Source organism: Dipodomys ordii, unplaced genomic scaffold (assembly GCF_000151885.1).
Source record: "Dipodomys ordii isolate 6190 unplaced genomic scaffold, Dord_2.0 Scaffold66, whole genome shotgun sequence".
Lineage (NCBI taxonomy): Eukaryota > Metazoa > Chordata > Mammalia > Rodentia > Heteromyidae > Dipodomys > Dipodomys ordii.
The window spans coordinates 3,411,153-3,437,038 of record NW_012267282.1 but is presented as its reverse complement, the minus strand read 5'-3'; the positions used below and the strand labels follow the sequence as shown (position 1 = coordinate 3,437,038).

The window sequence follows — 25,886 nt, the reverse complement described above, 5'->3', positions numbered from 1 at the left end:
CAGGTGCCAGTGGGCAAAAGCCACTCACTTGGAGACAAGGGCAAAGGCGTCAGCGCAGATGGGAGGGCACGGTACCAGGCGGATGGCAAGGTGGCCCAGTGCGCTGGGGTAGTGCACACGCATGACTGTGTCGAACACGTTGGCGATGGTGTTGGCATCACCCTGCTTGGAGCTGGGGTCCCCGGCGCCCGTGTCCAGGATGGTGCCTCCATGCAGCACCAGCAGCAGCACGTGGATCTTGGAGGGCGGTGTGGCCAGTGGCTGGCTCACCTCATCCTGCGTGGGCGGGAGTGGGTGTCACTGGTGTCTAGAGCCTTCTCGCTTTGGGGGAAGCCTGTCTTGACCCAACTGCTCCAGCTGAGAGCCCTGAGTTTTTTTCTTGTTTTTGGTCGGTCATGGGGCTTGAACTCTGGGCCTGGGTGCTGTCCCTCAGCTCTTCAGCTCAAAGCTAGTGCTCTACCACTTGAGCCACAGTGCCACTTCTGGTTTTCTGAGTGGTCTCACGGACTTTTCCTGCCCAGGCTGGTTTTGAACTGTGATCCCCAGATCTCAGCCTCCTGAGTAGCTAGGATTACAGGCGTGAGCCACCGGCGCCCGGCTGAGAGCCCTGATTTTGTATCTAGCTAGGGAGTCTGGGGTTTGTGGCCTAGGCTCCTCTTTGGGGTCCCTGCAGAGACTAGGCCCCTGTGGGGAAAGGCTGAAGGGACACGAAGGAGGGTCTGTCTCTCCAAAAGCACTAGCTCCTCTTCCTTCATGGCTCAGGTAGCTGTTTCTGCTTGGGCTCTCAGCTGCAGAGAAAACAGAGGCTCAGGCTGGCCTTGGCCTCGGGGTGGGGGTGGGGTCTGCTGCCCAGTATGCTAGTAGACATGGATTATCTCGGCCTGAGCAGTCAAGGCCATCGCTGACTCAGAGCCAGGCTCTGAGTTCCTCTAAGAGCTCCTTGGACCCTAGCCCCTGCCATTCCTGGGATTCTGTAAGACCAAGATTCCCAAGCGCAGAGACATCGTGGCAGCGGCAGGGCCTCATGCCTTCCTCAGGCATGAGGTCTAACGGCAACCCACAATGACATCTAGGAATTCTCTTCAGAGAAGTGATGGAGAGGAGAGGCCCAGGGACTGAGCTAGCATCACTCTGGACACACTGACTGTGTCAGCACCAAGCCAGACGGGATCACAGCTGCTGCCAAAGCTCAGGGCTCTCCCCAACAGCCCAACTCAGGCCATAGTCCTGTTCGCAGGACCCACCCCACTGGCTCCTATGTAAGCTTCGTGTGACATGGGCCTGGGAGGGGCCACAGAAGAGTACATGATACATCCACAGTGTGAGAGTGGGCTGGGGAAAGTTGCTGATGGAAACCAGCTGTGGGTCACAGGGCAGGATAACATCTGTCCCCACAGGTGGCCTGCCCAGGTTAGGGGAACAGCTGGATAGCCCTAGGCTCGTGTGACGAGGATGTTCGGGCAGTCTGTGCTGCCTGCCCGTCCCCGGGTTAGGGTTAGGGAGCTAGTCCGGTGGTGCTAACTCATCTGGGGATGAGTGGGTCTGCGCCTCGGGGCCAAGAGAATCCTGCACACGCTGGCTGGACTGAGCACGGAATTTCACCTCCCCTGAGCTCCAGAGGGAACAGCACCCCACCCCGACCCCCGCGTGCCAGGGGCCAGCTCTGGAGAGCCAGGGCACCTCGTCAGTGTTTCCGTGAGGCTGTCCCCCTTCCACAGGGAAGGTTCCACTTTGAGGGTTATTGCCAGCAGGGGGTCTGACTTGGATGGTGACGGCCCGGGATCATGCGGGTCCCACGCACACCCCGAGGCAGAGCCCAGCCCGGCCCTGCGCCTCCCTCCGGGGCAGTCAGAGCTGTGTGCAGCTGCCTCAGCCACCAGGCAGCACCTTGAAACCACGCCCTTCTACCTGCCCTTCCAGAAAAGCCCACTGAGACCTCAGACCTCAAAACAGAGGACCCCACAAGTGGAGAGAGGTGTGGATTCTCCTCCCCAGACCTTCCCGAGGGACCTGAGTCCCCCACAGAGATGCCGTCTCCACCTGAGGATTCTTGGGGCCAGGGCAGTGTGGTCACCACAGGATGGCTCCCGCGCCCAGTGCAAACAGCTCTGACTGCCCGCAGGTGGAGGAAAAGGGCACGGGCGCCAGCAAAGAACCCCCAAAGGGGACGCAAGCTCCACAGAGACGGCTTTATTGATACACTGAGCTCTGCCTGACTCCACACGCCACCTTGAAGGCCATGCCACATCACTTCTGCCTAGATGGCTTTTGCGTCCTCTCCTTCCGTCTTTTTATCTTCAGGGACAGCAGGCAGGCTGGGCATAGGCACAAGGTGAAGATCTTATTTTTCATCTGGAATTTATAAGTTTCTCATTTTACTTTCCCACAAGTGGAGCTTGGTCAAGATCTTGAGGGCTATCTGCTGTCCTTACTTCTTGGGGTTGGGGGGGGCGGTGTGGCTGGCAGATACTTCCCTAGCAAGGCTGTGAGGACAGGGCACCCTGGCATTGCCTGGCGGGGCAGGGACGTGATGCTATGGTGCAGTTCCCCGAAGCCAGGCCTCTGCACCTACCCCTCCTTGCAGCCGCAGGCAGCATAACCCTGGCTCTGCACCTACCTCGATGATGTTCAGCTGCTCCACGCTGGAGGCCACCCTGAACTCTGGGCTGCTCTGGCGGTACAGACTGTCTGCAAAACAGAAGCTACAATCTGAGCTGAGGTGTAGCAGGGCAGCCTGGTCCAAGGCTGTAACTCTGATAAGAGGAGCTTGGGGCCCAGGGGACCCAGCACTGTACACTAAGTTGGTCACCCTGCATGTTCCCTGCTTCGGGGCACCCCGCACCCCCCAAGCTGGTCACCCTGTGTATCCTCTGGCTCTGGGCTCTCCACTTTGTCCACGAGATCATTGGAGCTCCACTTGGTGATGTCCTTGGGGAACATCTCCTCCGAGTCAGACAGGTCCTCTGGGAGGAGAAAACCTTCATTGGGGTGGGGAGCCAGGGGGAAGACCTGTGTGCTGGGCTCTGCTCTCTCTTCCCTGAAGGTTGGTCATGCCCTCACACAACCGACTTTTTAAACTTGTGATAACATACATATACTACTAAAATGGACCATTTAAACTATTTCAAAGTGGCAGTGGGTACATTCCCGGCGCCGTGCCAACATTGCCATTCCCTGACTGTGGAATGGACAGCCAGTCCTCACTCTCTCGCCTTGCCACCAGTAACCAATCTGTCTCTTCCTCTCCCATCAACTGAACCACATGTAGCATCATGCTTGAGTTCAAGGCTCGTCGCCCTGGGCTATCTCCATGCTCCTTCCTTTAGATGGCTAAACCTGGTTCTTTTGTTTACCAATCCATCAGTTGATGCCTCCCTATTCCCCAGTACTAGGCATCTGAACCAGAGCCTCATGCTGACTATTAAACTGTACCTCTAGCCCTTTGGATCTATTTGTTGTTAGAGTATCTAACTTGGCCAGGGCTGGCTTGAAACTCCTTCCTCTGCCTCCCAAGTAGTAGTTGATGTCTTTGGTTTTTGTTTCAGCACTAGGTGCTCTACCACTTAACCCTGTCCCTAAGTGTGTCCTGCTGGCCAGTTAACGAAGATGCCACACTTGGGATCTCCTCTGCCCCTCCAAGCTATGGTGGCGGCAACAAGAAAGCTCACAGTGTCCCTAATTGCTGTGCATCTGTGGGCAAGTCCCTGTCTCTTTCTGAGTCCCTGTTCTGCTGCAGCAGCGAGCCTGGCTCGGCTCTCGCCCGTGGGGGAGCCGTCTCCCTGGGCTGTCTGCCTGCCTGCCTGCCGGCCCCTCTGAGGGCTGTGAGAGGACGCGGGCACTTTCATCTTGCAGCGCCAGCAAGCTGCGGGCTGTGTGCTTGCAGTGTCATTTTGGGATTAGTGGGGGAATCGGAAGCTCATCTATTCTCTGCTTATTACATTTTCTGAAGTGTCTACGTTATGTGCATATTTAATTTAGCATGTATTAATTGTATTTAATCAAGACAAAGAAGGTAAGTACAAAATAAAATACAAATACAGAACATTGTGTATCTCTTTTGGGGGGTTTTAAGAGAGAACTCTCCTCCTGCCAGGCCCACAGCACATCTTGCTGTCTGGCCAGGGTGAACTGATACCCCAGACTCAAAGAAGCTGGGCCCCTGTGATGTCATCGAGTCCTCCATGCCCGTTCCCAGCCCCTAGGCTGTCCCCGGTATAGCAGCAGGCCCCGCCTTTCCCAGGAAGACCCTAAGGGTGCAGGCATCTCCAACCTACCATGAGCATCGAAGAACTCATCGTCTGAACTCTCGTCTGAGTCCCTGGCAATGCTCTGCATCCTCCACTCCGAGATGCTGTGGCGGGAAGGGCTGGCTAGAAGGCAAAACCCCACATTGACCTCTGGCTTTCAGGGGAGGGCCCCGCAGCCTACCGTGGCAGGCAAGGAGGTGTGAAGGAAACCACAAAAGGCTAGGCAGGCATCCTCAGGAAGGTTCACCAGAGATGGAAGAGAACAAAAAGAGAGTGAAGTGCACTGGGCCTATCTGGGTAGAACTTCTTCAAAAGGAGCTCCTGCCGGAGTATGGGCACAGGCAGGCACGGTGTGTAAGCCCAGGACATATGCTTGCTCACATGGGTCTGAACCATGAACCAACCCCTTAAATTGGGCCATAGCACAGTACACAGTGGTGTGCACTGCAGGGTCAGCAGGGGAGATGTGGATCTGCTCTCACAGCCGGGCCTAGGGCCAGCCAGACACACAGGGCTGGAAAAGCGGGCTTGCAGAGGGCAGGCAGGGCTGCACAGGGGGCCTGCTTCCTTGTCCTAGAATCTGATGCCATGTAGGCCCCTCCACATGAGCCAGACCCAGACCCATCTAGCTGCTGTCTGTCTTGCTCTGGGCTATGCAGATGTCTGGGGCCTGCTGGGTGAAGGTCCCAGCTTCATTGCCCGGAGCCTGGTGTCAGAGAAGAGCTCTGCCCCCAGGGGGCTGAGTCCCACACTGCCCATGTGGAAGGGTGAGGAAGGGAGGGAAGGCCCTCTACCAAAAGTCAGGGATCCTGGCACAGGGGCTGGCTGGCACGGAAGCTCACCTCCCCGCTTGGATGACCGTGAAGACTTGGAGGATGTGGACCACTGCTTCTTGAGGCCCCGCCCCACCAGGGGCTCCCCGTTGCTGCTGCTGGGCTCAGGTGGCACCCCAGATGCCTGGTCCTGGGTGGTGTGGTCCTTGGCAAGCTCCATAGCTCCCTCATCATCGGTAAACTGGGCCATCTTGCGGGACAGCATGAGCTGTGCCTCCCTCTCCAGCTCACGGATGTTTTCCATGCTCAGCCCATACCACTCATCCTGCCAGCACCAGGCCTGCCGGTGGGCCCGTACCATTACCCGCCGCAAGCCTGCATGGGGGCAGGGGGCAGAGGAGGGCTCCGGGTCAGAGATGGCCCACAGCAGCGCTGGCCCAGGTCCAGCTGCACTCAAACTGAAAATCACAAGCTGGATGTCAGTGGCTCATGCCTATAATCCTAGCTACTCAGGAGCCTGAGATCTGAGGATCACAATTCAAAGCCAGTCCTGGAAGGAAAGTCCATGAGACTCTTATCTCCAATGACCCACCAGAAAACCAGAAGTGGTACTGTGGTTCAAAGTTGTAGAGCTCTAGACTTGAGTAAAAGAATTCAGGGACAGCGCCCAGGCCCAGAGTTCAAGCCACATGACTGACCCAAAAAACAAAAATTACAAACCACGGCTCATCTATGCTTCAGTTTCTCTGCCTGTAAATCAAGGGGACAGTGTTTCTGCCATTAAAGCAGAAGTGCCTCCTCAGTAACGTGTTTGGTCAAAAGCCACAATTAATTTAGGGAGAGTTCTGTCTCAGGAAGTAGAATAGGACTTCCCAAGTCTCTCGTCTACTGCCAGCTCTGCTTTTACTATAGAAGTTCAAATTCACAATGGATTGTGCCTCCTCTTTAAAAATGCCACCAGTAGGATATGTTATTTGCATGTGACAGATAAGAATATATTATACATGAGCTGGTTACCAGCAGCTCAGGAGGCTGAGATCTGAGGATCATGGTTCAAAGCTAGCCTGGGCAGGAGAGTCTGTGAGACTCTGATCTCCAATTAAGCACCAAAAAAAAACCAAAAGAGGAAAGCTGTGGTTCAAGTGGTAGAGTGCTAGCTCGCCTTGAGCAAAAAAGTTCAGGGACAGTACCATTCCCAGGCTCTGGGTTCAAGCCCCAGGACCCACACAACAAAACCTCCCAGGGATATATTATATATATACAATAGGATATACTAATATATATAAAGTCTATGTAGCTTAGGCTGATTTAAATTTAAATCATCCTGCCTCCTGAGTGCTGGGATTACAGGCATGTCCCACTATGTCTGACTTAATAACACACCTTTTAAGGCATAAGGAGTAGCTGGGGAGTTACAGAGGCAGACAGCACAGTGGGGAGGCTAAGAACAGGTCACTTCTGGGGAGATGTGACACCGTGAAGCTTTGGTGCACAACTGGGAATGAACACGTGTCTCAAGGCTGACCTAAATGCTCTCTTCCACAATGAACCAGAGGGTGTGTGCCATCACGCCAGCTTGCTGAGCAAACAATGAGAAAGCTCTGAGCTCAATCCCCAGTGCTACAACCAAACCAAAAGTGGCTCCTCACCGCCCCCCCCAAATATTCACAGAAAATAAAAGAGGCCATCAACCCGTGTCTATCCACAGGCTCCCGCACACACTCCCGGGAGAGCCCGTCCTGAACGTGTTACCTGTGTTGCTTGGCCTTATCACAAGGTGTATTGTGTTTTCCTGCACAATGTGTGGGACTGCTTTGGCCGTTCTGAAGTGTGCACGCGTGTTCTGCCATGTGTGTTTTCTGCCGCTTGCTTCTCTGGCGAGTTTTATCCGTGTCGGCACTCGTGGGGAGCTCAAGGGCACTGGGCTGGCTGCAGTGCAGTGTTTATGTATTTGCGACACCACATTTCATGTACTCCTTTTCCTGCCCGCGGGCCTTTGGCTCATTTGCACTGTTTTTCTGTTTTGTGACTCTGAACATTCTGGAATGTGAGTGAGTCTCACTAGTGGCCAAACCCAGAAGGAATGGTGGCTGGCTCTCAGGGCATACATCCTCCTCCTTCCTCCCACTCCCCTCCATCAGCTGGCGCTGTCTACGTCCTGGCTGGACCATGAGGTGGGTGAGACATGGCACTGACCAGCCTCTGTTCTCTCCTTGAGGTGTGGGGGAGGGGGGCAGGGCTGGGGCAGACTGAGCAGGGCTGTTGAATCCCTCCCCCAGCCTATCCCATGTCCTCAGTGAGGTGAAAATCACTCCCACCTAGGAAGTAGGGTCCACAACAGGAGGTGTGAGGCCTAGGTTGGCAGGCAGGCCTGACACCTGGGCTGTTTCGAGGATGATGTCCTCCTGGCCTGGGCCTGAGAGTTGGGGAAACGGGTTCCTGCCTGTGAGCTCTGGGTAATGGGGAGCCTGGCTTAGGTCATCTCGATTCCCATGTGGTTAGGTAGCCAGTGGGACAGGATACGTCTTTCTCCTCTGATCACCCTTCCTGGCTCCTGCAACAGACATTAACGCAGTGCACATGCCTGAGAGTCGGCCCTGGGGTAGAGCTGCCACGCCACCACACACCATCAAGGCCCTGGCCACACTGCATCTGCTGCGGGCACAGAGCCACTCTCGGGTCCCAGCACCGGCACTGCAGGAGCCCATCTAATGAGACACCTCTACCACCAGGGTACAGAACATTTGTTCGGGATGCAGCCCAAAGCCAGGTCTCTGTTCCCTCCTGTGTGAACAGGGTCGTCCCGGGTGTGTGTGACAAGGCTGAAGTGTGTTCTCAATGGTGTGGCTCTGTCCACGTCGAAAGTAAGCTGTCCTTGGTCAAGGCATCAGGAGGTATCTGCCCAGGGTGTCTCTCAGGCCGTGAATCTGGTGTGGGACTAGCCTGGGAACTAATGCCTTGCCACAAGGGGACAGGCAGCAGCCAAGAGGCTGTAAAGAGGGTGGAGCCTCAGCGAGCACTCACTGGGCTGGAAGCTCTCAGGCGATTATGGGCACCTGCTCTGTGCAGGCCTGTGTGTGTGTAAAAGGCATTACAAAGACTGAGTTGCTCTGTTGCCTGGCTCTCAAGTCTGTGGTGGAGGCACAGCTGTGGGCTGAACCTGGGGTCTGGGTCTCCTCAGGTAGAGAACACGAAGGCCCGAGTCAGAGGCCTTGGTCCCTGCTGTCCTTGCTGGGGCTTCTGGCCTGAGTGGGGTCTAGACTACATGCTAACAGACACAGCCAGGTTGGGGACCTCTAGGCATCGGACTGCAAGCACAGATGGTCCCAGGATGGGGACACGGGTTTTGGGGTCACCTTTCAGGAATGAAATGGGGGTTGAGAATCTCAGGCAGACATCCAGTGCAGGCGGCCTGGGGTGAACTCACCTGTATCGTGGATGAACCTCTCGATCTTGGACTGCATGCCCCAGTAGCGGAACTCCACCTTGCAGAGCTTGTAGGCACACATGATGGGGAGGAGGCGCCTCTTGTACTCCTCAATCCAATTGTCCGACAGCGGGCCCCGATGGGTCTTGACTGACTGGAACAGCTTGGGATCTTCCTCAGTCTTATACTCGTTGGGGGGAACAGGGTCCTTGACGATGTCGATGAAGTCTGTGGGGACAACCCTGCAAGTGGGCATATCTGCCTGACCTTCACCCTGTACCCCCTAGGACTCCGTCTACCCTGAAGGCCTTGTATGGCTCTGGTCCTGCCATGTGGAAGGACAGTGAGGCTTCCCGGCCATCTTTCTGGAAGTCAGGTCAGGGAAACCCAGAGTCCATGTGCACCCTGCCATCAGGCAGAGCAGGGAGGTGAGGCAGTGAGCTAGGGTGCATCGGAGGGCGAGCTTTCCTGGAGAATGATGGGGCAGAGACGGGTGAGAAGGCTACAAGAGTGGGTGTGTGAGGCCAAGTGTCCCCGTAACACTGATGGGGTCTTGGGAAACGCCAGGATGTGTGTATCGGGGAGGGAGGACAGTTCTCCCAACCACCCTGAGCCAGGTCAGCCCTGTTACACAGGGCTTTTAAGCTGGCTGGAAGGGACCCAGCCTGGCTGACTAATTGCAAAACCCATCTGGGAAGAGGGGACTGCAGAACTGCATTTGGCCCACAGATGTGTTTTGTTTGATCAGCCTAAGTCTATTTAGCAATTTTTCATTAGTGGCCAATGTTTCAGAACTGGAAGATTTCGCATGAAAATCCTGATCTCTGGCCTCTTTTAAAAAAGATCCAACAAATGGGGCCTGCTTTGTGCAAAGTGACAGCGGCTGAAGGAGAAGAGAGGCCACATGCTGCAAGGGGACATAGGCCCTGTTATGTGCCACATCCCCTGGCCCATGTGGCTGTCAGCCTGAGATGGCTCTCCAAGACTACACGGCCCTGAGTGCACATGTGCACTGGTGGCATACAGGGAGAGGCCTTTAGACATGGAGTTCACGTCAGGATCCCAGAGGTCTCTCCTGCCTCACTCTCAGGCTCTGACACTTACTGGGACTCCAGCTGCTCCTAGGAGGGTAGGGCTGAGGGGCCCTGCAGGGCTGGTCCTCCTGCTCACCTGTTATCAGCTGGTTCTTCTCCACAGGGGACAGGCTGAACACATCAGGATTTTCCCCAGCATCAGTCTTATAATAAGTCTCAATGTCGATGGAGAACTTCTCCACGAAGGGGCAGGTGAACCTGAGGGGAAGCACAGTGTCCACTGGGACAGTGCAGGGAGGGGCTGGGGCTGCCTTTTGGAGTAGGAATGAGGTGGGAAAGGAAGGAGGGTGTGGTTGTCTGAGATACAACAGCTCCATCCATGTCCTGGATCTTTACCTTGTCCCAAGAACAGCCCTGGGAGAGGGATGGGTTTAAGAAGAGGGGTTTGGGGGCTGGGATGTAGCTCAGTGGCAAAGCGCTTGCCTAGCAAGTGCAACGTCCTGGGTTCAATCCCCAGTACCAAAAAAGAAAAGAAAAAAAAATACAGTAAAAAAAAAAAACCAAATAAAGAAGAGGGGGTTGACCAAGTACCAGTGGCTCACACCTGTAATCCTAGCTACTCTGGAAGTTAAGATCTGAGGATCATGGTTTGAAGGCAGCCCAGTTAGGCAAGTCTATGAGATTCTTATCTTCAATGAATCACAGAAAAAGCCAGAAATGGCTCAAGTGAAAGAGTGCCAGTCTTGAGCAAAATGAGCTCAGGGAAAGCTCCCAGGCCCAGAGTTCAAGCCCTAGGACAGGCAAAAAAAGAAGAAAGAAGGAAGAAGAAGAAGAGAAGGTGGGGGGGGGGGGGGGGGGGGGGGGGGGGGAAAAGGAGGGGGGGACAGCAGGGAGAGCTGCTTCTAGAAGGCTTGTATCTGGTGTCCAGGTGCTCATGGTATGGTATTAGGCAAGCACAGTATGGCAGCTGGCATTCTGCAGGGTGGAGGGATCTCGGCCCAGCCACCTTTCTGGGGTAACAGCTCCTCTCTGGGCTAGAGCAGAGCTCCTGAGGTTCAGCACTTCCTGTGTCTGAGGAAAGCAGGCACCCTGGGAGGCTGTTGGAGAACATTCTACCCAAGAGGGTGGCTGGCGGGAGGAGCAGTGTTCAGCTCTGCACTTGGCACAAAGTGAAGACCCCCTTCGGAGGAGCCCCAGGGAAAGCCCTGCCCAGCATGTGACACAGTAAACACTGTCACAGGAGCTGAAGATCTCAGAGCCATCGATGTGGTCTATTCTCAGTTCACATTTCTTTCAGCAGGCTGGCTATCGGGCTTCTTGGGAGAACTTAGGAGTGAGCTGGCATTCTCTGGATTTCCCAGATGGCAATGGAGTGTCCAGTATCCCCCACTCAACTCCTGCCCTTGTGGCCTCCACCCCTGGGCAGTCTGGGAAGCATCCAGAGTACATAGGTTTTTCTGTGTATGGTTGCCCTGGGGAAACTTTCAGGCATCCATCTGGGACAGAGCCCTAGGGGTGCACTGATTAAGCCTACCTGAAGGTTCCAGCCCATGGGCCTAGGCCATGAAGTTCCTCCCCCGGCCCCCAAGTGGCATGTGGAAGAGAGGGCAGAGGCAGCGGCACCTGGTTCTGGTGTAAGGGTAGGCGTTCCAGGATTCCTCCACCACTCTCAGGGCCGCCTTGGGCAAGATGGAGCGGAACCAACTGGGGATGTGCATGCCCACGTGGTACACCTTGTGTGTGTACTGCCCAGAGCCGCCAGGACCATCTGTGTAGGGTCGGTTTTCCAGGATCTCCACACCGCTGCCTTCGCCATGGGTCTCATTACGGCTCTTCTTCTGTGGGGACAAAGCAATGTCATGTGTGGTCAGGGCACTCTGTAGAATGGGCTGGGGGGTGGGGGGGAACCAAGCCCAGGTGTGGAATGGGCAGTGGCTCTGGCCATGAAGCTGCCTCCTCCTGTGCCACTGCAGAAGCCTCCCCTCAGTTCTAGACCTTGACTCCACGGGCTCCAAGGCTCTCCAAGGCTCTCTAAGCCCCAGGACACACTGACTCCTGACTGCTCACAAGATGAGGAACAAGACGAGGATGCCAACTTGCTTGCTCCTGTCAGTTCAGGATTGGAGAGGCTAGCTACAGTAATTAGGCAAATGAAAGAAGCAATATGAGGCATCAAATGAGAAAGGAAAAAGTGAAATAATCTTAGTTTACTGATGACATAATCTAAATTTATATTAAAAACTCAAAGGAATAGTCCCCAAGTAATAGTCCCCAAGCTTAGAGAAGTTGCAGGATACAAAATCAACACAAACAGGAAATGAAGAAGTCAGTGTAGTAACAATAGCAGCCGAAAGAGCACATACTTGCAAATAAATTTAACCAGAGGTGAAAACTTGTGCATTGAACCCCTAAACTGTTGCCTCTTTCTCTGCCCTGCTCAATTTCCTGGTCCTAGATCAGTCACTGATGCTGTTGGCTGGGTACCGACCACATGCCCTGCTGCACTTCCCCAACCCCTCCAAGGGTCTCCCTCCATAGCCCTATTGGACAAACTGGCTGCCAAGAGTGACTCAGCCTCACAGATGAGCTGTACCTTCTCCTGACCATAACTCTGACATCTCCTTTACAGCTGATGGAGGCAGCCAGCTCACAGCAAGAAGCAGGCTTCCTGCTCCCTGGATGGAGGAGACATCTATCAGAGAGCCAGGGTGTCCTAGGCTCAGAGTATCACTTGGGAGAATGAGGGCTGTGACCTTATGCTGGGCTGGGTCACTGAAGCAGCCCCTCTGAGTGTGTGTGTGTGTGTGTGTGTGTGTGTGTGTGTGTGAGAGAGAGAGAGAGAGAGAGAGAGAGAGAGAGAGAGAGAAAATGGGAGTGCAGAAGTGCTTACTCAGGGTTCTTCAAAGTGAGTGTATGGAAGCTGTCTCTCTTTTTTTTTTTAATTGTGAAAATACCGTACAGAGGGGCTACAATTACACGGGCAAGGTACTGAGTACATTTCTTATCAAGCATTGTTGCCTCCCGCTTTGTTTCCCTTTCCCATCTCCCCCCCCTCCATCCCCAAGCTATGTTGGAGAAGACTCCAGAGGCAAAGACTTAATACAATAGATAAGCACAATGCCCTGGACAGGAAGCAAGTGAAGGCCAGTGCAGTGGGGAAAGCAGCAGGGATTTTGGTAGGACCCCCAGCAGCACAGAGGGCCACAAAGTCCCCTAAGGTCATGATGAACTAAATTTAAAACCCTCAGAAGAAAACACAGCATATACATCTTTATGACTTTGGATGAGACCATGGTTTTAGACCCATGAAACCAAAATTACAAGCAACAAAACAAAATCAGATAAACTTGACTTCATTGAAATTAACTCCTGTGTCTTAAAAGACCTTGAAAAGAAGCTAAAAGAAAGCCATCCCTGTAGTTCTAGCTACTCTGCAGGCTGAGATCTAAAGACAGTGGTTCGAAGCCAGCCAGGGCAAGAAAGGCTGTGAGACTTGTATCTCACTCTTATCTAAGTATCCCCAAATAATCTGGAAGTGCAGCTATGGCTTAAGTGGTAGAGCACTAATGTTGAGCGGAAAAGCTAAGGGATAATACCCAGGCTCTGGGTTGAAGCCCTAGTACCACAAAAAAAAGGGGGGTCAAATGTGGATCACCTGGATCACTTAAGTGTCTCTGGCCCCACTGTCCTGCCCACTGTCCAGAGGTCAGCTTTCTGCTTATTCAAAGACCTTATGTTTGAGGTGCTGGTGACTTTAAACCCAGCATCTGTTTCCATGGCAACATGACGGCATAGCCAAGGCCATCTTCGGTCAGCTCTTGAACAGCAGCTGTGTCTGAGAGTGCACACCTCTGTGCACAGATGTGAGTGCGCACACAGCGGCTCTGAGGATACAACCTCTGCAGGGCATAAGGATGTGCTCCAGTACCAGGACCCAGAATGACTGGACCTCTTTGGATAAAATGAGGGGAAAAAAAGGCCTTGGTGGAGGCCAGAGATGTGGTTAGACATCTGTGTGTACCGCATGCCCCCAAGCTCCTGGACTGTGGACCAGATTCACAGCACAAGCAGATCCTGAGTCAGGGATCTATCTATATTCCTGCTTCTCACACTGGCTTCCTGCCATAGCTATGCATGGTCTTATTTATTTATTTATTGCCAGTCCTGGGTCTTGAACTCAGGGCCTGGGCACTGTCCCTGAGCTTCTTTTTTTTTTTTGGGGGGGGGGTCCGGTTGTGGGGCCTGAACTCTGGGCCTGGGCGCTGTCCCTCAGCTCTTCAGCTCAAGGCTAGCGCTCTACCACTTGAGCCACAGCACCACTTCCGGCTTTTTTCTTTTTGCTTATGTGGTGCTGAGGAATTGAACCCAGGGCCTCTGGCATGCAAGGCAAGTGCTCTACCACTGAGCCACCTTCCCAGCTTCTTTTGCTCAAGGTTAGCACTCTACCACTTGAGCCACAGTGCCACTTCTGGCCTTTTCTATTTATGTGCTACTGAAGAATCGAACCCAGGGCTTCATGCATGCTAGGCAAGCACTCTACAACTAAGCCACAATCCCAGCCTGCATGGTCTTCTTTACTTCCTGTGTTACCCCCAGAGCAATGGCAGGACCATAGACCTCAATCTGCAGATGACAGAGTCTAGTATAGACAATGGTGACTTGTCCCTCGTTGCACGACTTTATACAGCAGAGCAAGGTTCTGAGTCTGTTTGACTCCAGGACCTGCTCAGACTGCACAGCTTTAATTGCCTCAAGGAAAATTCACCAGCCCACAGCAGATGTTTAGTAAGCATCTGTTGCTATAATAAATGGATTCTATCCTTGGGCTCTGGTGGCTCATGCCTGTCATCCTAGCTATTCAGGAAGCAGAGATCTGAGGATCACTGTTCCAACCCAGCCTGGGCAGAAAAACCTGTGAACTCTTATCTCCAATTGACCACCAGAAAATCAGAAGTGGAGCTGTGGCTCAAAGCCATAGGCAGAGCAGTAGTCTTGAGCAAAAAGATCTCAGGGACAGTGCCCAGGCCCTGAGTTCAAGCCCTCAACAGACAAAAGAAAAAGAAAGAAATGGATACTAAACTCAATTTTGTGGCCAACTCCTTCTCAGCCCGGAAAAGGATCTTCAGTTAAAATGAGGATAGCTGCTAATCTATACAACCCCCTTGATCGATATCCACCTAGAGCCTCAGCATGAGACCTTGTTTGGAAGGAGCGTCCTTGTAGATTTAGGCAAGTAAGCTGCCACAGACTGGGTCCACCAGCAGCTGGGAGAGACAAGGAAGGAGCTATCTACCCTAACAGCCTGCCTCTGAATTGTAAGAAAACAAACCCCAGTTGCTTTGGGGTGGGGTGAGGACCTAAGTCTCTGAGAGTGGAAGATATGGAGAACTGGAAAAAGGGCAAGGCAAGAGAATGCCCTTCCACTCTGGCATCATGGGGTGGGGGTGGGGGGCAGAAACACAAAAGTTGCCACTCACTCAGGCAGGCCTAGGCCTCGCTGTCTCCAGAGGCCTCCTGGAAAGGTCAGCCAATCACTAAGCCCCTCTCACCAAGGGCTCTAGCCAGGCCCCTTCCTTGCCTCTTTAGCTCCTGGTAGCTCCCAGGAATCCTTAGCTTCTCTGGGTGATGACAATCTTCCTCCTATCTCTGCCTCCGGTCTTCCCTGGTTTCCTTTTTGCCCTTCTTATGGGAACAGCTGTCATTTAATTTAGGGCCCATCCTAAGCTCAAGATGATCTCTCAAAGTCCTTAACTAATAACTCTGTCCAGCCTGGTGTACACCTGTAATGGCAGCACTCTGGGGGCAGATGCTGTGAATGTGTGAATCTGAGGCCAGCCTGGGCTACATAACATGCCCAGGCCAGGCTGAGCTATGAGACTAAAGAAAACGAAGTAGATACACAAAGACCTTACTTCCAAGCAAACCATGTTCCCAGCCACATATGGATGTGGATTGTTAGTAGGGCGTTAGTCAACCAGCCAAGCGAGCATCCACCATGGCCCAGGACTAAGCTTTCGCTGCGGCTTGTCACCTGCTTCAGCATCATGCTGCACAGCCACACCTGCAGCTGCAGGACATTTCCTGACTCTCAGTTAATCACAGCACTCCAGCTGGCTGTCCACAAGGGGGACGCAAGCTGTGTGTGCATGTGGGGATGGGTGTGAGTGTGGGGGAGGAGTAGGCTTGTGTAAGGAAAACGAGGGCAGAGGGTTGGTTTCCTGCTCCAATCCTTAAAGCTATGACTTCAGAGAAGGTAAGAGACTCTCAAGCGTGCTCCATGTGTGGAAAGGGCCAGCCATGTCTCCAGGCAAGGAGTGGCCTCAGTGGGTCAGCTGTGCATCTCTGATAAGATCCCTGATGTCTCCGGGCGCTGGTGGCTCACCCCTGTAATCCTGGCTACTCAGGAGGCTGAGATCTGAGGATCACGGTTCAAAGCTAGCCCGGGCAGGAAAGTTTGTGAGACTCTTTATCTCTAATGAACCACCAGACAACGGGGAACTGGTGCTGTGGCTCAAATGGTAAAGCACTAGTCTTGAGCTGAAGAGCGGAGGGACAGCGCCCAGGCCCAGAGTTCAAGCCCCACAACCGACAAAAAAAAGAAAAAAAAAAAAGATCCCTGACACCTGAGCCTCCTTGTCTGTAAGGGGCTGGAAGGAACAGCACCCAACACCCACTGTGCGGGTATCACGGGGACTAACGCAGACAATGTCCTTCAGGCTCAGGGCACTGTGCTTCTGTCACCACCCCAGCCACTCATAGGGAATCCAGTGGTGGCTCAGTGGCGTGGGCACCACAGCTGGTAACAGCAGAGCTAGAATGGCCCTGGTCTGTGCGACCCACGTGGCACTCTGGAGCCTCTGCCCAGGAGATACTTGGTAAAGACTCAACCACTGCCACTGCATCTCTGGGACAATCCTCGGGAGCAGGCTGACCCCAGGGTCCCCAAGGATATCATAAGATGGGGAGGGGGGGAAGGAGCCTGTCCTAGCACAGCCATAGCTCAGTCAGGCCATGGCGCAGGAAGCGGCGCCTCCTATCAACCGATGGTGACCTGGGTGGGTAGACAGGTCACTGTCCTGGGGCTGCTGAGGAGGAAAGGGGGCAAACACTGAGAAACCCTGCAGGGAGCAGCCCTCTGAGCTGTCCAGGGTCCTGAGTAAGCACCTCGAGCCCCTCTTGGCAAAGTGTTGCCAAGCACCTCACAGGGGCTGGTGTGTTCCAAACACGCTCCCAGCCTTCACTCCCTCTGAGCATGCTAGCACTTGGCATGAAACACAGTTCCTGGTGAAACCTGGCTAGTGTGGCACATATGCTTGCTCACCAGACGTACAAAGGCCTGGAAGCTCAGAGCAGCAGAGGACTCTAGCCAACACTAAGAGGTCACTCTGGCTCAGTTCATGCAAAAGGGACGCCCATCCACTGGACCCAGTGGCAGTGTTGATGCTCATGATCTGAAAGGTGGGAGACATTTACATCTACCAAAATCCTAGTTCACAGGTCAGTAGTCACCAAATGACACTGCACGTGCCAGTCCAGCAAACTGCAGAGCAGATGAAGGTGTGAGCATCGCATGAGCTGTGATGCTCACGTGATCACTCAGCAGCTACATTCATCAGAAGAAGGACTGGAATGTGTGTGGAGGAGCCCAGAGAGGATGGATTCTAAGCTTGAGAAAAGCCTGGGACGACCCTTCCCAGAGGCTGGACGTCTGTCCTCCTAGACTCCAACAGTCCACAGTCAGATTCCTAATCAGTGTGGTGGGGCTGAGGCTGTCAGCATGGCCAGGTACGGCTCTGCCTGCTCTGATCAGGGGCTCATTGCTGGGATGGGAATTGAGAAGCCACGGGACAAATGACAGCTTTTCAGCTGAGTCTGGTTCTTGAACAGGCTGAGCTATTTCCAGAGTGCTCAGAGCTAGGGCCTGATTTAAACCTCTTCCTCTCCCTACTCTCCAGAAATAATTAGGGGGTAAGTGGTTCAAGAGGAAATTGAGTGGCGCTTCTGAAGCAGCTCAAAGCAAACAGCCCCTCAGAGAGGCCGAGGGCGCCTCCTGTTCTCTTCCAAGCTGAGTGTACCATGACGGGAGCCTGGCTAAACCCTGGCAGCGCCTTCAAGCCCCTCCCGGACGGCAGCTGGGCCTCCACCATCTGCTGGGGGCTCACAACACCTCCCTGATCTGGGCTGGGCTATGAACCTACAAGAAGAATCCAGCTGCCAGCTGTGGCTCCCTGTCCCCTATCGTGAGCCAAGGGTCCAGTGTGAGGCCATAACCGAGGGCAGTGCAGCCAGAAGCTGACCCAGGTGCCCAGAAGAGCCATGTTCAAAATCAGTGTGGCCCTCAGCATGAAGGAAGGCCACCAGGCTGGGCAGAAAGTGCAGAGTGAGGGCCTGGGCTCAGCAGTGAAGCCCATGCTCTAGGCTGGCCAGCACTGAGGGAGCCTAGCAATGTCCTCAGGAGAGGGTGATGGTCTCTGGCTCCTCAGAGAGCCCAGCACCCTCAGACTCAGGTGTGGCAGTAAATGAGCCATGCTCCACACTGCCGTGACTGTGTAAGCCCAGGTCGTGTGCTCTTGTGAAGTCATAACTCCTCCGCATCACACTGTGGCACAGGGGCTGATGCTGGGTCTGCTCCAGCTTCCCACACTGATGGGTGGTAGAGATGGGAGCTCAGACGGGTCAGGGGTGGCATGGTGAGGTTAGTGTGCATTCCCCCATCCCTCACACCGCACGAGGGCACAGGGGAGAGTTGCACATACGAAGCCAGGAAGACAGACCTCACCAGGAACCAGAGGTGCCTGTGCACCCGGCCTGCCGCGGCGCCCCGGACTCACCTGTATCATGTAGAGCTGGGCGATGCGGTACTCCTCCACAGTCATTGGCAGAGGAATCCGGTATTCCTTTATAATCATCTTGGAGTCCACGCCTTCCCGGCGATGGGGAACTGCGCTTGTGTGGGGACTTCTAGGCAAGGTTCCTTAAATAACCATGATAGGATTCACCAAGGACCCCTGAGAGGGGGGGGAGGGAGAAGAGAGAAGGAAAGAAGGAGAGAGGGAAAGAGGGAGAGAGGGAGAGAGCACAGTCACATTCTGCGAAGGCTGGCTGGTGCTTACATAGCAGGGAAAAGCTCCGGTCTAGACCCGAGGCTAGAATTCTGGTTCTGAACAGTGTGACCTGCATGAAATTCCTCACTTCTCTGGCCTCAGCTGTTTCCTTGTTTGCTAAGCAATCGTGAGGGGCTGCGGGCAGGAACAAGAGCTCTCCAATCACCACAGCCTCAGGAAAGTGAAGGGTGGGCAGCCTGCTCCCCACCTTGGAGGAGGGGCACTGTGCTTTTTGCCTTACAATCCCAGCAAGCCACAGCCTCAGTTCCCCCGTGGCGCACGACCCGGTGGCTGGTCATGAGGAAGAAGGCAGGACAAATGAAACGAACAGAGGCAAGGAATACAATCTCGGCGTGGAGCCTGACTGCTGAGGCAACCAGCCCTGTCACACGTGATTTACGCAGGATCGCCACACACTGGCGCAGGACAAGCTCAAGCTTGGTTCCAGTTCTACCCAACCACACACAGCTCCGTTTCCAATGACAACACTGCGCTAGGTCTTAGGGGTAGAAGAGATTAAATCAGATAATCCAGCAGAGTGCTCAGACCAACTCATTTTTTTTTTCCCTCTTTCAAGACAGGGTCCCAACTGGGCATTGGTGGCTCACACCTATAATCCTAGCTACTCAGGAGGCTGAGATCTGAGGATTGCTGTTCAAAGCCAGCCCAGGAAGGAAAGCCTGTGAGACTCTTATCCTCAACTAGCAAAAAGCCAGAAGTGGAGCAGCAGCTCCAGTGGTAGAGTGCTAGCTTTGAATGAAAAAGCCAAACAGGAATTCAAAGCCCTTACCATCTCCCCCCAAAAACCAAACAAACCAGGGTCTATGTAGTGCACACTGTCCTGAAACTCACTATCTTGCTGCCTGTCTCTGGGGTGCTGGGATTATAGGCCTTCATTATCACGCCTGGCACAACTTCTTTTTAAGATGATTAAGACTATACTTGATACTTGAAGGTTAGCACTTAATGCAATCAACTTTAAAAGATAACCATACTTGCTCAGTGCTTGATCCCCCCTCCACCAGACGCTGCTGCCCGTGTGATCCATCCTGATGGCCGAGGCTTTATGCAAGTACTGCTGGGTTGCCTGAAGCTTCCATGCTATTCCAGGCGTCTAAGGCCGGGAGGACAGAGCTAGGGTATACTTTAGAAAGCCTGCTATAGGGAGGCTAAGGAGGCCCTGATCTCCACAGGGCAGGTAAACCTCAGCTGGCACTAAAGCATTAGTGGCTCTCTAATAACACCAAGTAGGGCATTAACCAGAACTCTCCTGGATGGACGCGTGGGGAGGGGATATGTCACAGAAACATGATAGCCATCGCAACCCACGCCTGGCTGCCTGACCTGAGCTACACAGCTTATCTCTGGCTCTGGCTTAAGCAGAATTCACTTCCTCCTGGGCCTGGAGCGCAGAGGTCTTCCTGAGCGGGCTTCAAAGGGAAGGGCAGAGCCAAACCACAGCCTGGAGCTGGCCAGTTGGGAAAGATTTAGTGAAGGTATTTAGGGTTTGGCTCCGGGGCCCCAGGAGCTGGCAGGGAGGAGTTGCTTCTGGAGACACCCTGACTAGGAGGAAGGAAGGGAAGGGGGAAGAGTTTTTTCAGGATTAGCTCAAGTTTGACGTCAGGGACAGGACTTAGAATGGAAGGCATCCACAGGCAGTTCAGCTGCACTCTACTCAGTATGGAAGCTGCCCGAAGCCAGGCCAGCAGACACCTAATTTGGCAGACTCGGGAAGGGTAGTATGAGAAAGAAGGGATCCCTGGGATGCAGTGACTCATGCACACTAGAACCTTCCTGCTGGTCAGGAAGGCCCCTCCTTGGCCCTCTGCTCCCCAGGCTGGGAGCCAGGAGGGTATGGAAGTCAGCCCTATGGCTGCCCCCAATCCCTCTGAGCATGGGGATGAAGGAGGTGAGAGGCCACCTGCAGGGCAGAGGAGAGAACAGCCCTAGGCCTGGGCTGCTCTGGATGAGCCCGGATGGTCAGCACTGACCAGCAGTCTCTAGGAAGGAGAGGCCGCATCCTGCCCAGTCCTCCAGCCCTACCCCAAGGCAGTTCCACCTTCACCTCACAGACTCTGGGCGTCCAAACTAAGACTAGCACCAACAACCTTCACCTTATGAAGGCGGAGACTGAGGCTGGGATCCGCTCTTCCAGCTCTCCTGCTTTCCTAGGCAGGGCAGGAAAAAGAAGGTACTGAGCAGAGGACAGAGCCCTTGTCTTTCCATGTCTGCCAGGGCCTTGGAGCAGGCCTGGCCCTCCCTGCCCTGGATGGTAAAGAGGTGGGCTGGGCTCAGCGAGCCCCAAAGACCTGCGTACTGCTGTGGTTGCTGGAAGTCTCAGAAGGATGTAAATGTCCGCACTGTGGGGCTGGAGTGACAAGCCAGGGTGACTGCCAAGTCACTGCAGGACTTGCCAGCAGACCCCATGGCCTGGCAGCCGCCTAGGGGCACGGCAGGGGTGTAGGACTCTGTGGGGAATTTCACATGTGATCCCTCACCCAAGTCAGCACTGGAGAAGGCGGCGCCCTGCCCAAGGACAGCCGCACATCAGGGGTGCTGGTTTATGACTCCTCCCCGGCCTGGCTGCCAGCACCTCGACCTTGACTGAGGACAAGGGCAGGAAAAGCCTGTGTATGAGGATGTGACACTGACTGAAACCCACGTCATGGAGCAGGGCCTTGCTGGAACTACCTCCATCCAGTCTGCTGGAGACCACCAGCCAGTCTGAACTTCATGCCCATAGCAAATGCTCACTGGACACCTGCTAGGAGCCAGATGGGAGCTGAGGGTACTGGGAACCGAGGCTGAGTCCTCAGGGGGGGTTATAGTACTGACGAGTCATTAAAGCCTGACAGAAAATAATATTCAGTCTTAAGAAGGAAGTATTGATACATGCAACCACTTGGATGAGCCCTGAAGGTACTAAGCTAAGTGAAAAATACTAGTTCAAACCAGGTATGGCGGTGTATGCCTGTAATCCCAGCACTGGGGATGCCGAAGCTGGGGGAGTTCAAGGCCTGCCCAGAATACACAGTGAGAAACAACAACACAACAAAAAAGAAAAAAACAACAAAAACCCACCAGTCCCCAAAGGTCATGTACGGTTGATTCCATTGCCCAGGGCATCGGAACAGTCCAGCGCACAGACCCAGGAAGCAGGAGGAGGGGGGAGGAGCACGCGTTTTGTGGGACAGAGCTTCATTCTGGAGGTAAATGGTGCTCAGGCTGCACAGCAGGGTTTATGTTCTTAATGCCACAGAACCACTCACAAAAAATATACTCAACAAGGTAAATGATAGGTTAGTAGGTTATGTAGAGTTTGCCACAATTGGAAGACAAAAATTTGGGCAGGGCCAGAGCTGCTGGGGATTCCTGGGCAGCCCCTCTCCTGGCTCTTCTCTGCTATCCCTTCCCTCTTCCCCAGCCGCAGGCCGTGGGCTGTGTACAGGGCTCTGTATTGGTGGCACTGGGACACGTCTGCGGGACTGCCTGTGGCCCCAGGCCCCAGCCCAGACCCTTTCCTCCACCACTGCACTCCAGCTGCCCAGACCCCTTCCTCCACCACTGCACTCTGGCTAGATAGGGCTGTTTCTCAGTCAAAGCAAAGATCCAGGGCAGCCCAGGGCTAACAACTGTCCTCAAGGCTCAACTCAAGGGAGAAGGGCTGGATCCGGGGACTACGCAGTCCCTAGGGACAACAAAAGGTCCAGCCGTTATCCCCAGGGAACGCACGACAGGGGCATTCACAGTGTTTGAGCAACTTAACTCCAGTCTCTTGCTCTGAGCGCTGCGGCCTTTACTACCAAGGCCTCCCTGGGCTGCTAGGAACATAACGTGCCTGGACAACTTCCCAGGTGACTGGCTCTACTTTATAGAGCTATTAACTTCCTTTCACTGTCCCATAAAAACTTCCAGCGGAGGATGGAGGCCATCCCTCTCCAGGGAGGGAAGGAGGGAAGAAAGAGCACATAAACGAAGAAACCACTGGTCAGCCCTGGAAAGCTCTAGGGCATCCGAACTAGCTGGGTGGCCTAGTTCAGCAGCTGTGTACCGCTCAACTCCAAGTGGTGCCGTTCTCAGACTGCAGTGCAAATGGTTCTCTCTTGAGTTAGACAGTGCAGGAAAGGGGCTCTGTCTGGGATAGTCTTCAAAAGTCTCAAAGCTCGAGCTGGAGGATTGCTCAGTTTTCAGGAACTGCTCGTCCATAATCCTCAGGCAGGAGGAGTGAAGGCAAGGGATTGCCATCACTTCTTGAGTCAAGTGTGGGCTGGGCTAGAACTTACGCTAAGCACAGCACCCAAGAGCACCATGAGCCATCTTCAAGAGCTCACTCCCACATGCAGACCCTGGCTTGGTTTTCTGCTCTTTCTTGACCTCTTCAGGAGATGAATGCTAGACTTTCTCTTCCCTATATGGGGGATGGCTTCTTTTCTCTAGTTTTGTATTTGGCTTTCACATATGAATCCTTTCTTCAGCCATGACTAGTCTCCTATTACAAAGTTCTGTTTGGTTCTTTTTCTTTTCTTTTTTCTTGTCCATCACAGGGCTTGAACTCAGGGCCGGGCGCTGTCCCTGAGCTTTTCGCTCAAAGCTAGTGCTCTACCACTGCTGATTTTCAGGTGGTTATTTGGAGATAAGAGTCTCATGGACTTTCCTGCCCTTGCTGGCTTTGAACGGTGATCCTCAGATTTCAGTCTCCTGAGGATCTAGGATGACAGGCCTGAGCCAGTACCTGGCCTGTTTGGTTCCTTTTCAAATCTGCTTCATCATTCTCTAGGGCTTTTTGTTCCCTGCACTGAGTTTTGGCTTTGCCTTTTGTTGATATAAGTGCACTACGGCTTTAATACTGCAGCATCTGAAGTTATCCCTTGGAGTTTGGAGTTGTTTTTTTTTTTTTTTTAAGTTTTGCAGTGCTGAGATTGACCCCAAAGTCTCGTGTATGCTCGGCAAGCATTCTTCCATTGAGCTACCCCTCAGTCTACAAGTGCTCATTCTTGGTGGAAATTATTTGTAGACATTCTTGAACCCTTGAGACAAAAGTATGTTTTTTTTTAGAGATAACTTTGTGTTGTCCAATGCCTGGGTTACAGTCTGTGTGAGATGACTAAATTCTAAGCTAAAATTTTCTCTTTCTTTCCTTAGTTAGTTGTAGGGCCTGACGTCAGGGCCTGGGCTGTGGGGCTTGAACTCAGGGCCTGGGTGTGATCACTAAGCTTCCCCACTCAAGGATAGTGCTCTACCACTTTTGAGATACAGCTCCACTTCTGGTTTTCTGGTGGTTAACTGGAGGTAAGAGTTTCACAGACTTTCCTACCTGGGCTGGCTTCAGACTGGGATCATCAGATCTCAGCCTCCTGAGTAGCTGGGATGACAGCGTGAGCCAATGGCGCCCAGCTACACAGCCTTTGTATAAGGACTGCTGACTGGGTTTTGGCATCCTTTGCACTTGCGATCTGGCTCTGCTGGGAAGGACACCCAGGAAGAAGGGCAGCCAGGTACATCCAACTGCCTCTTCCAGAATGGGGACAAACTTAATTCTGAAGAGCTTGGCCATAAAAATAAAATTAATAAATTAGATAAAATTTATCTTCTGATCTTTCTTCCTATTCTTGATTATATATTATATATTGTATTATATTATAACTATATTATAGTCACAGATATATACATATGTATATATACATGCACATATATATACATATATACACATAAATGTCCGGCTAAATTTAGCATTTTATTTGGGTGGTTTTGTTTTTTAAGACGTGAGACTGATCTGGAGTTTTGTTGAATTACTTGCTATCCTTCTCTGACTTTGGTAGCAGGGTTCCTTAGAAGAGGAGCTGTAACTTTTACCACTGAGCCACCTTCCCAGTCATGGGAGCTGTAACTTTTAAAAACTTAAAAAAATTATATTTTGTGCTGGACTTGAACTCAGGCCTGGGAGCTGTCCCTTAGCTTTTTCACTCAAAGCTGGGGCTCTACCACTTGAGCCACTGCTCCAATTCTGGCTTTTTGGTGGCTAGTTGGAAGTAAGTCTCATGGACTTTGTAGAATGGCAGTCCTCAGACCTCAGCCTCCTGAGTAACTAGGATTATAGGCGTGAGCCACCGGCGCCTGGCTTCTCCTTTTTTGTTGTTGTTCATTTTTTTAAAAGCAGACTTCTAAAGACTAAGACTTTGTTAGTTTTTTTCAAATCACCAGTTTTTAGAAGTAGTGAGTCTTGTGACTTCATTGTTAATTATTTCTCTTTACCTATTTTTTTCTTTTTTTTGTCAATCATGGGGCTTGAACTCTGGGCTTGGGTGCTGTCCCTCCGCTCTTCAGCTCAAGGTAAGCGCTCTACCGCTTGAGCCATAGCACCATTTCTTGTTTTCTAGTGGTTTATTGGAGGTAAGAATCTCACAGACTTTCCTGCTGGGCTGGCTTTGAACTGTGACCCTTAGAACTCAGCCTCCTGAGTAGCTAGGATTACAGGCGTGAGCCACCAGTACCTGGCTCTCTTTACCATTTTTGAATGCATTCATTTTTCTAGCTTCTTGGATCAAAAAGTAAGTTCAACAACTTTGAGTTTTATTTGCCTCTAAATGACTGAATTCAGGGTGACAAAGTGCCCTTTGTGCTGGCCTGGGTGTGCCAGTCTCACAGCTGTTTACACATGCTACTACTTACTGCCATTCTTTGAAACACTTCACTTGGCCTGTCTGGGGTGCCTTGTGGTTTCCGTTCTGCTGCAGGCATTGCTGCTCCCACAGATACGGGCGTTAATAGTTTGTTCCACTGCACCGAGGACTCGGGAGCAGAAGAGGGGATTGTGGAGAGTCCTCAGCTCCTCGGTGCTCTCACCCCTGCTTAAACTTCCCTGGGACTTTGTTCTTTTTAAACGTGGGATCAAAGAGAGAGTATAGGTGAGCTCCTCACTGGCAGGGAGGGCCAGGATGTCCTCTTCCGTGGAACCAGCGTGGGGAGCCTGGGCTCTGGCCTTGCAGAGGCTGGAGAATTCCTGGGGTGACACTCTCAGTTACTTTTTGCACAATGAGAGCGTTCAGTGAGAGTTCTGTTACAACCACACAAACCCTCCTTCGGTGTGGGACATGTCTTTTGATCTTTGGCATGTCACCCATTCACTAAGCCAACTTTTTCCTCCTGACATACATTTTGCTCTACCACGGGGCAAAAAATGACTCAAAACTCCCAGTCCACTCTGTGGCTTTTCTCTGTGTAGTATGTCTTTGGGGTCCCGTGAGATGTGGTATGATCCTGGTTGGAGTGGAAGGCAGGTGCAAGGCCAACGGAGCTCCCGT

The 25,886-nt window shown here is 53.0% G+C and overlaps 1 protein-coding gene across 3 annotated transcripts in view; it reads right to left on the bottom strand.

Moving 5' to 3' along the window:
• The window catches only part of Pitpnm2 (phosphatidylinositol transfer protein, membrane-associated 2), a 78,148-nt gene that overhangs the window by 9,873 nt on the left and 42,389 nt on the right, over positions 1 to 25,886 (bottom strand). For all 3 annotated transcript variants that reach the window (XM_013023128.1, XM_013023130.1, XM_013023129.1), the window contains exons 2-10: positions 18,313 to 18,489; positions 11,105 to 11,319; positions 9,618 to 9,739; positions 8,448 to 8,675; positions 5,090 to 5,395; positions 4,275 to 4,370; positions 2,859 to 2,963; positions 2,618 to 2,688; positions 29 to 276 (exon numbers count right to left, since the gene is read on the bottom strand). In XM_013023128.1, coding sequence (XP_012878582.1) covers positions 29 to 276; positions 2,618 to 2,688; positions 2,859 to 2,963; positions 4,275 to 4,370; positions 5,090 to 5,395; positions 8,448 to 8,675; positions 9,618 to 9,739; positions 11,105 to 11,319; positions 18,313 to 18,390 — 1,469 coding nt within the window. In that variant the 5' untranslated portion in view covers positions 18,391 to 18,489. The remainder of the gene's footprint in view (positions 1 to 28; positions 277 to 2,617; positions 2,689 to 2,858; positions 2,964 to 4,274; positions 4,371 to 5,089; positions 5,396 to 8,447; positions 8,676 to 9,617; positions 9,740 to 11,104; positions 11,320 to 18,312; positions 18,490 to 25,886) is intronic.